The sequence below is a fragment of the Astatotilapia calliptera genome, chromosome 14, assembly GCF_964374335.1.
Source record: "Astatotilapia calliptera chromosome 14, fAstCal68.1, whole genome shotgun sequence".
Lineage (NCBI taxonomy): Eukaryota > Metazoa > Chordata > Actinopteri > Cichliformes > Cichlidae > Astatotilapia > Astatotilapia calliptera.
In genome coordinates this window covers 18,713,168-18,724,179 of record NC_137435.1, presented here as the reverse complement: position 1 = coordinate 18,724,179, position 11,012 = coordinate 18,713,168, and the positions used below count along the sequence as shown (strand labels likewise).

Sequence of the window (11,012 nt, the reverse complement as noted above, 5' to 3'; positions counted from 1 at the left end):
TTAATCTCTTGGTCTCTTCCACAGTGTGTCTTATCTTGTCTTCCTTCCCACACTTATTAAAGCAGATGGCCGCCCCTCCCTGACCCTGATTCTTCCTGGATCAGGTTTCTTCCTGTTAAAAGGGAGTTTGAGTTTTTCCTTCCCACTATCATAAAATATTTGCTCCTAGGAGGTCATCTGATTGTTGGGATTTTCTCTGTATCATTGAAGGACTTTTAACTTACAATGCAAAAGCGCATTGCTGTTGTTGTTGTTGTTGTTGTGATTTGGTGCTATATATGTAAACAATTAGGAAAAACACTGGACACTTCATACCCCTATATGAATTTATTTGATTAAAATTGTTAGGAAAACACAGAAAATTTCACTTTGGTGTTTTTTATTTTTCCTACTCCAGAATTTAGGGAAAAAAGAAAACATTTTTATTTTGGTTAAAAAAAAATTATTGGTAAACTACTTCAAAATGAATCTTAAAATAATGCTTTAAGCTTGCCTTTGGAGAAATTGTACGTTCAAAATGATCGACACTATGAAAATGACTAGGGCCAGCAACATAAAGTCCATAAATATACAAAAACATTAGCAGGTCCCGCTCTTTAACCTCCAGTGCAGAAGTCAAAGTTCAAGATATGTCACCTTGATGCCTAATTTTAGTCCAGAGTGTAACGAAGCAGTGTAACGAAGCAGATCTGTCATCTTCGGAACATAGTGCTGGATGTCTTCACTGGAGCCTCACTCACACTTTTTTAAGTCTGTCCTGAATGTGATCATAAAAGATGATCCCTGGAATGAAATAATGGCTGTAATTAGGTAGAGAGAGGCAGATGGACCTAAAGGGCCAAAATGGAAACTAAAAACTAGATTTTAACAAGAACTCGTTAGTAACTCATTCTGGATAGCAATCACCCACCACAGAAAAAGTCAGTCGGATAGAAGTTGTCTTAGAGCTTTGAGTGAGAAATTGACTTCCCTTTGTGGAAAGTCAAAACTTACTCAGAGTCTTTGTTCTTTTTCTGTGAAAAAGCTCAATGTGAGATGAAGAAAAAGAAGTTTAAAGTTTCAGCTCATGAACAGAAACTGTTCTTTGTTGTCACTGTGAAAGAAACAAATAGATGAGCAACAATTTCAACAGTTTAGTTTCATCATCTGAGCCATGGAAAAATATATTTATATGCAAGCCTTAAATTTAAATGGACTATTTTATTAATTTAAAATGTTTTTCTTCCTGCTCAGTTTAAAAATAAATTGTATTCTGTTCTAATACTGTTCAGCCAAGAGCTTCACACTTTTTCACACATCAAGTGCTTGCTGAATCCAAAGTGATGAAAATGTTGCACATTTCTAAAGGTCACCTTTTACAGATCGAGTTCAGTTTACAGACAAGTTGTGGAGAGAGGCAGAGACAGAGAGCACTCATGAAACTAACACTGAACTAAAGCACAATCAAGGACTCGGTTACTCACACACACACCACTGTACTCACTCACTGCAGAGCTTACTTCTTCTTCCTGCCTAATGACATATTTTCAGTTTTTTTCTTCTGTGCCTCATTGAACAAAAGACACACCTTTATGTTAGCATTTAGTTCTTTAGTGTGTGTATGAATGTAGGCTTACTGCAGGCATTTGTGTGTGTGTGTGTGCGCGTGTGTGTGTAACTGAGGCAACAGCCGTGTGAAACACATTGCATAACTGATAACTGGCAGTGATTGGTAATTCCCATGGAAAGCTTAAATGGCACTGTGGACGTCAACATGAATTTGTTTACCAGTTTTCATTTTTTTCGTGCGAGAGGAATATCTCATATTTTGATATTCCTACCAATTTCCCCAGCTCTAATTTGTTATGGCAACATTAGTTAATTTTAATTGCTTGACAAGTACATGCTCAACTGGTATTGTTCCCAGTCTTGCACGCTGCATCACGCTGCACTCACAATATGAAGTTTTGCTTATAAAAAAATGATATCAATACAAGACTCAGCAACTTCTCTGTTGATTTCCTCAACAGTCTACATGTAGATACTAATGCAAAGGCTAAATACTGCTGCAGACAATAGACAATATAGACAAAAATTATTTGATTTGACTTGCCTGTGAGGGCTGAAATGAAGAAATACACACACTGGCTACTTTGGTGGGTACACCTGTTCAACTGCTCATTACCACAAATATCTAATCTGCCAATCAGAGGGCTGTAACACAATACATTTAGGCATGTAGATGCAGTGAAAATTACATTCTGAAGTTTAAACCAACCATCACAATAAGTAACAACGGTGATTTATGTGAATTTGAATGTGTCACTGTTGTTGGTGTCAGACCAGCCTGAGTATCTGAGAAGTGTGTCATGAATATGCACATGAAAAAAAGAAATGTCATAAGATGTTATAAGAATTGTTTCCAGTACCTTGTTGAATGTAAGGCAGTTCTACAGGCAAAGGAGGCTCAACCTGGTACTAGCAGAGTATACCTAATAAAGTGGCCACTGAGTATGTAGTATGGCATTGTTTTGTATGGTTTCAAAAATAATAAACCATATAAGGTTTTCTAAAGTATAAGGTGAGCTTTCAGGTAGGCAGGTGCAACGAGCTAACAGAGGCAAGCTAGCTGTGTCTGTATGCTAGCTGTAATAAATTTACTGAAAAGAAGAACATTTAATTACCTATCTAACTTTAAACTAGAAAGAAAATTAGATTACTTTCCCAAACCACAACTTTCATTGTCCCCACTGTTATAAACTGTTGATTCCATTCACTATCGTGATAAACACACAAAATAGCCACATTAGCTAGCTACATTAATGTCAGGTCAGAGAAAGAGCTAGATAGATAAGAGTAGGGATAGAATAGGTTTTACCTCTGTCATAGCATCATCAATCTGCTTCAGTTCCTCATAGTGGTCACGAGAGTCTCTCAAAGGCTGAACCATTAGTTCTTCAATCTGAGGGAAAAGCTAGTGGAAAATACCACAGTATAAATTTAACATAATCTGTTTACAGTACTATGCAAAATAGCCAGCTGTTATTTCTTTATAATTTGCTTCCTAGGTGCCAAATTTTCTTGCGATTTTTGTAAGTGATCTTGAGCAATAGAAACTGGACAAGTGGAGGACAAAAGAAGTGACAGGCCTAACAAACTTCAGAAGATGAATAGTATCTGAATGCCAAGACCTAAGAGATATGTCTGGTTCCTCAACTGATTGATCTACGGTTGAATGAAACCTCATCATACTTTTGCACAGTACTGTACATCTGCACATAGTTGGAAAGACAGAGTTATACCTTCATGACAGTCTCAAACATTGGAATAAGGACAAACTTGATGAATCCAATTTGAGCTGTGGGTTTGGTAACTTTATCCCTGTCCATGAAGGGAGCGACGGGGAGACCCTCAGATTTCTCCCTGTCACTCTGGAAAACAAATTTGTCAAAGTATTGTTATTAAGTTCAGTGTATTCAGTCTTTGCTTTAATTTGGCATTATTAGATCACAGATTTACTGATGAACATCAGTGCTTTGGTTGGCGTCACCTGCATAAAGTACTCCTCAAGTAGACAGTCCACCCACGGTTCAGCAACCTCAGTTGGCCTCACCTCATTGGAAATATCACAGCACTTGATCAAAAGCATCTTCAGCTGAAAAAACAAACATACACTTGTAGAAACACATGCACAACACACACAAACTGAGAATAAAAGTAAAATGCTAACTTTTGTCTTTCAGCATTCACTGTATTTCTGTAACCAATTTCCCAATTACACTAACACAACCAGTTTCACTTCTGCAAAGTACAGCACAATCGATGAGTCTGTTTGTTCTGAGGTCACATCTGTTGAGCACAGTAAAAGAAACAGCCTATGTCAAGCAGAGTTGCAACATGACCTCCATGATGCACAGGCTACGTACGCATGTCACATGCTCTTCATTGGTGAAGTCAAAGTTGTCCACTTTTTGCTTAAAAGCCTCTAGTATCTCTCCGTGTCTAGCCATATCGGTGGCCAGAATGAGGGCGATAATTGCCTGGAAGCATAAGAGCAAAGTCAAAGTAAACTTGACATCTGCTTATACATGAAACATGAAAATACGTGGCAAGTTTGTAGGAATTGAAATGAAATGGCATGCTTGTCATAAATATATATTTGTACTAGTAATAGTTTTGAATGCCCGTCTAACCTTTCGGATCTGTTTGAATGCTTCGGGATCTACATTCGCAAAGATATTGCACTCGGGAAGAGAGAGGATCTGGAAAGCCACGGCACAGTGATGGTTCTCCAGCGGAGAGATGTCGTTGTAGCGTACTGCCAGCTCTGTGCGTGCATTGATTTGGTACCTGATAGATGGAAGACATTGTTGAATGGATGGACTCAAGATGGATGGATAGGATATTCTCATGAAGTTTCTCTGATAAGAGATATTCTCGCCTGCCTGAAATCCACAGCCCAAAACAAATACGATAAAAATGAATTGCCATGTTTACATAACCGAGTTCTCTCCATGCAGAACTAGTTTCACAGTCCATCAACAAGTGTTGTGCAGATGATGTCAAAATATACCGGGGGTCAACAGGTATGTGCAGCTCTATCAATCAACACCCCCTACAGAGAGAATAGCGAATCTTACGTGTTGTTGTAGCCCGGGTGGTCCAGGTCGTGACACACTGCAGCTGTCATTAAAATGCCCATATCTGTGAGCGTCAACTTCTCCTGGTCAGCAGTGTAAATGAAAGAGCTTGTTACAAAATGTAAATGATCATTATCATAAAAAGGATCTTTATTTTGCAAAAATGGCATAAATGCTGGAAAAGTCAGATAAATTATACACTTGAAATGCATGAGCGCGTATACACATCCACACCATACCTGCAGATTGCAGAGATGAATCATGCCATACATCATCTGACTAACACAGAAGCAGTGACGAAAGTTGTGGAAAGGGTTGTTACGGTAGTTCTCCTGAACTGCCAGCTGAAAGGCAGAAAATTATTCATTCATTGGGCTCACTGCAGAGTCTTGAATTAAAAGCATTTTATAGGTTGTGCCCTTTAAAAATTCTTTTTCAATCTGTGTCTGAACTCTCTGCATTATTTAGTATAACCCAGTATACCCCTGCTGTCCTTTATTACCAGCCAGCGTTTCAGGGTGATGGGGTTCATGTTAAATTCCTTCACCAGTCCCAAGTCATGGTACATGTACTCCAAACAGCTCAGCATCTACAGCAATAAGAAAAGAGAAAAGAAGTCAAACATCAGTCATTTGGATGACACAGTGAAAATGGTTGAAGGAAACTGACAAACCTCGTTGTGTTCCCAGTGCCATACATCGAACGTTGGCTTCTTCAGCGCCTCAATAGTCTCCTGAGAGAGCGTGTACTGCAACGGCCAAGCAAGTAAAGCCATCAGATCATCAAAGACCTATTATATCTTAAGAAGGGTGCTTTGTCCAACAGCAAAGAAAACATTTATCATAGATTAGACACCTTTGGGTAACTGGGGACATCTCGTCTTGGAGTGACCTTCTTCCCATCATCAGAGAAGTTGTACTTACATGGACAATTTACCCTGAGATAAGAAGGAAAACAATTTGAGACATATTCCCTTTTTTCTTTTACTAACTAACTTTTGATATAACTTTTGAAATTGTAGAGGCTTTATATCAGACTTCACCTGCCACCACCTCTTGAAGTCATTTCGTCTCGAAGCTTCTTCAGTTCATTTTTACACTTCTCAATCTCCACTACTTTCAAGCCCTCCACTGAAACAAGAAGAGTAATATTTTCTTAAGGAATGTGTTCCCTCTGGAATATTGCAGGTTATAGTCAATCCAAATGATGTTTCCTTTCAGATCCTCTCAGCTGTATCTTCCTTTAACACACAAAATCTTTGCTTGATTGTCTACTTGTTCCTTTGACTGTCAAGTACCTACATGATCAGGAGTTGAGCAACCAAACTTGGCACACGAGTACATCTTAGGCTCCTTAAGGTTCTTATCTATGTCGGATATTTTGATTTTATCAGGTTGCCTAGCAACCACCTAGGAACATGCTAAAATGATCTGCTAAAGCACAAACACCTATTGAAAGCATTATATGACATTTATTTCAGAACAATAATAATTACATCATAACAACTTGAATCATACATGATATAATGTCTTCATGTTGACTAGCAATTTTACCTTTAAGTACTTACAACACCTTATAAAAGCATTTTATCGTTTTAATTTCATAGCCAAAAGCATACATACAGCGATACTATAACATTAACGTATTACTAGTTGTATTAAATAGACCACTCACACTCTACCCTCTTTTCCAACATGGCTATCCTGTTGGTGACCTCAGTCTTTAACTCATTGATGCGAAAGGCTCTGTGAGGGAAAGGCAAATGACAATATGAGAATTTTATGGAGAATGTCAAGTGGTGCAATCGAACGAAAAAATAAAGAAAACAAGCCAACATCAGCTGACGACGCAGCCTATATATGCATCCTGTCGGCAAATCAGTATATAGAGCACATTGTTTAAGCTGCTTTAGTGTGCCTACAGTTTGCATATCTACAATCTGCTTTGCAACCAGCCTCCACCCTATTTCTTCCTCCTCATGCAATTTCTGACTATCAGTGTGATATCTGCTGTCACCGATGCCTGCTTTGTTATGCACCATGGATCTTGCTGCTGATTTGTGTGCATAATTACTGGAACTGACAATATTGTTTTGACTATATTGGTCCTGACTAAACTGTATTTTTCTTTTTACTAACTGACTGAACTTGCCTCTAAGGCCTGAGCATTTGTCAGTGAAATACCACGGTGTCAGATATGTGTGTTAGGTATTGGCAGTAATCTGATTAGTTTTTTCAAGTAATGAGTAAAGAAAGGGATTTCTATTTCAAAAAAGTAATTAGATTACTGTTACTTTCCCGTAAGCACACTGCGTTACTAAACCATGATTGTTTGTAAGTGTGTCATGACAATGACGTACAAGTGTGCGACGTCCGTGGCTGCAACAGACGTGTGTAGATCAGAAATGGATAATATGGAGTGCGGGAGAGAGTACAACCATGCAGCGTTTAAAGCTTGGAAGTACTGACATTACTTTGAGTTTGACTCCGTCAGTAATCATTAATTATTAGTAATTACTTTTTTCAAGTAACTTGACCAACACTGGTTAGGTACGTGTGAAAGAATAAAAGATGAAGACATTACCTGCTGAACTGCTCAGCGACTTGGGACAGCACGTTCTGAAACATGTCCTCCTTCTCTGCAAACATCAGTATAGTCTCAATAAGCAATTATGTTGTCAGATTTGGGTATTGATTACTTTCTGTTACAGTGATTACTTTGAAAAACATGTGATGTTTCAATGTACATTACACCGAGCTGTTGAAACACTTTACCTCCGAGCTGAGGAGTAGACAGTGGAACAACTTTGTACAAAGAGCTGTGAGGAAATCAGATGTACAATTATTATTATTTCTTTTCCTCAAGGTTTTAAAGTCTTTTTCAATTTTAGAAACACTGCTTCATGCAAATTTGAGAAGCAACTGTTATCTGGTTATTATTGAAAGCTTCTTTGCAGCTAGTTAGATCTGATGATGATAATGATCGTGATTACTCTGCTACTTTCCCGAAAGTAATTATATCCCAATGTCTAACAATGCTTTGATCCCAATGCCTAACAATACTTTAACAATACTTTGGAGAGTTGGTAGGCATGGTTGGATCGATGGAGACCAAGGCACCCTCTTGATCCACCATCATAATGGCAGTGTTCCTGTCGCAAGATGAGGAAAAGAAAGAGAGAGTTAAAACATCTGCCCTTAACTTTTTATAATTTACATACTTAATTGTTTATTATCCTCCTGCTATAAAACAAGGAAACACAATTTTAAAATTTGCCAAAACCATGTTTAAATCTCAAAATGATGTAATCTATTAGGCAAGTAACAAGCCTATTCCATGTTTTTATATCCAAATTTGATCCATCACTCTAGACTGTTTTTTTCTGCTTTTTTGTAAACAATACATTTGAAAATTCATGGATAACAATAATCAAATTTTGCATTATGAATATAATTTAGATTAAAGAGTCTGGTATATATTGATGGCTTAAGCATTACAGAAATATAAAAATGAATTTGATAATGGTCACTTCTTACATTGGGTGAAGCTCTTGTAAGCTTGTTAAGCACTGTATATGTATAAAATCTTTTAAAAATTAAGCTTTATTTATTTATTTATTTATTTATTTATTTTTGTGTGTCAGTTGTGGAAATAAGTTTAACCTTGAACCTTTTGTAAGACACACATACTAATTGTATTAATATTTCTGTTATTTGCTGTTAAAAAGCACAATTGTGACATAATTTGACAGGCATGTTCCTGGGTCTTTGACCCAGTTTTTACATTTATTTTGGTCTTGTTTATTTAAGAGATTTTAATATTCTAGTTCTTCATTAGTCTTGAGTTTTGTTTTCTCTGGTGCATCTCAGTTTGTTATTTCTAGTTCGTGGTTCTTGTTTTGTTACATTAAGTTCCCTTTCAAGTCCAGTCTGTTGCCGGTCTCGTCTCCGTCTTGTCATCAGTGTCTCCTGCTGTAGTCTGTTTAGTCTCCGTGTTTTATTATCCTTTGTTTCGCTTTTTATGTTTCAGTGTCTGTCTGGTCTCTCTGTCTCCTAACTGGTTTCCTTATCCTTTCATGGTAACTTTTCAGTGGGCCAGTCCCTGTGTTAAGTTCATGTATCTCAGTCTAGGTCTCAGTGTGTGTTATTTCCTGTTTTATTTTGATAGTCTCCTGCCTCCTTTGTATTGTGTTCTGGTCTCATTAGTCTCTGATTAGTGTCAGCTGTGTTCCCGCCTGTGGCCTTTTCCCTAGTTGTCCTCTGTGTGTATATTTTGTCTGAGTATCCCTGTGTGTGTGTGTTTTCCCTGTGTTGAATTAAATGTGGATTATTTCCTGCTTAGCAACTTTCAGTGTGTTCTGAGAGAGCTCAGCAATAAAGCTGTTTTTGAATTCAACCTCTGTAACTTTAGTAAGACTAAACAACAAACCTGGGAATGTTAGATGATGAACACAGAAGTTCCTTGATGTCACATGGGCTGCAATGCTGGCTGAACACCACCTGTGATGTAAACACAGCTCCTGCTTTGGTTTATTTTTTCAGATACACATCTTATTCTCATATTCAGGTATAGATCAAATAAATTAGTTGTCAGTTACAGTCATGTAAAATGAGTCTTCTCAAAAGCAAACATTAAAAAAAGTGCTGCCATTTTTGTATCAGGTACACATTCACACAAACAGTTGAAGCTTGAGGCTTTAGAGTGTCTGTGTCATCACCTGGGAACATAAGGTAAGAGTCAATTATTTTTAATAGTTAAATAAGTCAAAAACACCAGGGAACAATAAAAAAAAATAATTTGTTCATTAAAAAGGTGGATAAAGTTTGGTTTTATTGATCTCAAATTGCAGAAATAAATTTGCTAAGTTCATGAAACTTAAGCGTAAAATACAAGCACCAAGTTTATAAAATCTGCTTAGAGACTTTGTGGTCAAAAGTGTGTGCATCTATCCATGTAATCTCAAGTGAGCAGATGTAGCAGACAAACAACAGCCTCAGGCTGTGTGTTTGGGGCTTTTGAATAGACATGTCATTGCCAGAAGAACTCTACATCACCAGATCAGCAAATCTCAGTGTGTGTACTGAAAGCATTAGCCATGGCAGCTGCTGTTGTTATGATTAAGAATCTGAAGAAAATCTGTGCTTTTTTTCCTGTTTCTACATCGCCCTCCATTATTAACTCAATTCCTGCTTATTGAAATGTTAATGTAATTGAATAGATAGATAGATGTAAATCTATATTGTGTTCTGTGTACAACATCAAACATTAACGAAGGTTTGTGAGAGCTTCACAAACAGGTGTTTGGGTCTGTCATTAACACCTGTGAAGCAAACTGATGAGCACCACTCTCTAATTTTAGCTCCTCCTCAGCTGAAGTGTATCCACTGGGAATTTGCTTGTAGGAAAGCCTAGGAGGTGAATTATAAATGGAATCATTTAACTGCAATAGTTATCGATTGCTGTTTTAACAATTAAACCTATTATGAAATTCTAATTATTATCCTAAAATCGATAGAATAATAAAAAACTGAGTCACTGAAACGGGGTAAAGGTTTTGAGTTAAACCAATGAAAAATGGATCCGTAATATTGATAATGCAAATATTTAAAATTAGACTCACCTTCTGCACCTTTCCATCCACATCCAGGTAAATAGTTTTGGGGGCATAGGAGGAAGAGCTGGAACCCATATTGGCCTCCCTCTCCTCTCTTACACACCCACAGATATTCTGTGTTGGAGTCCTGACAAACCTGGGAACCACCAGGGTATTTCTGCAGAGCTTATAAAAGCATGATAGTTACCAAAAAACAAGTTTTACAGCAAAAAAAACAAAACAAACAAAAAAAAATGGTCACAACAGAACAGTACTGATGCAAAATATCACTATGAAAAACATAAAATTGTGTATAAAACAAAAATGAACACACAGTCAAATAGTTTCTTAAATTATCTTCCAATAAAACAGAAACATTTAACATTAAAACAGTTGCAATAACTAAAAGCGTCATCACATCTTTTGAACTCACAGCGTTAGTGAAGCTTCCCGTGCGGAGGCTGGAAGTAATGACCCAGGTGCTGAGGATGCAGCTGACTCACATGCAGATGCACGCGCACATGCTCAGACACAATCGATGCACATGCAAAAGGGAAAGCTACGAGGAGGAGAGAGAGGCTGGGAGCGACGAAGCTGGTGAGGAAGGGTACATGTCAGGGAGCTGGAGGGGTATGGAGTAATATGAAGATAACTGGTACTTGTATTGGTTGCCATGGAACTTAAGTGGCGTGGAGCTTTTAGGGGCTTTTACCTGAACCTCTTATCTACAACGTCCAATCCCCTGAAAATTATAGGAAAACACAAACACAAAAGCATCATCAGATACTGAAGATAATTTA

The 11,012-nt window shown here is 37.6% G+C and overlaps 1 protein-coding gene across 2 annotated transcripts; it reads right to left on the bottom strand.

Annotated features, from left to right (window-relative positions):
* Positions 1–312: 312 nt before the first annotated feature.
* Positions 313–10,639, bottom strand: pde9ac (phosphodiesterase 9ac). 2 transcript variants are annotated; one of them, XM_026192186.2, is made up of 18 exons: positions 10,240–10,639; positions 9,048–9,118; positions 7,693–7,770; positions 7,394–7,437; positions 7,203–7,257; positions 6,294–6,364; positions 5,662–5,749; positions 5,475–5,556; positions 5,293–5,367; positions 5,122–5,208; positions 4,859–4,963; positions 4,620–4,702; positions 4,173–4,329; positions 3,906–4,019; positions 3,530–3,634; positions 3,282–3,410; positions 2,858–2,953; positions 313–783 (listed from the first exon to the last, which is right to left on the bottom strand). In XM_026192186.2, exons 1-18 carry the CDS (start codon positions 10,306–10,308, stop codon positions 733–735), a joined length of 1,560 nt encoding a protein of 519 aa, XP_026047971.1. In that variant the 5' UTR covers positions 10,309–10,639; the 3' UTR covers positions 313–732. The 2 variants fall into 2 exon arrangements, with proteins under 2 accessions (XP_026047971.1, XP_080144648.1); XM_080288522.1 differs by lacking the exon at positions 7,693–7,770.
* Between the last annotated feature and the right edge of the window lie 373 nt (positions 10,640–11,012).

Coding starts and splice junctions, on each gene's coding strand:
- pde9ac (XM_026192186.2), bottom strand. CDS start 10,308: ATGGGTTCCAGCTCTTCCTCCTATGCCCCCAAAACTATTTACCTGGAT. Junction 9,119..10,239: donor TGGATGGAAAGGTGCAGAAG/GTGAGTCTAATT, acceptor TTTACATCACAG/GTGGTGTTCAGCCAGCATTG. Junction 5,209..5,292: donor GGCACTGGGAACACAACGAG/GTTTGTCAGTTT, acceptor TTATTGCTGTAG/ATGCTGAGCTGTTTGGAGTA.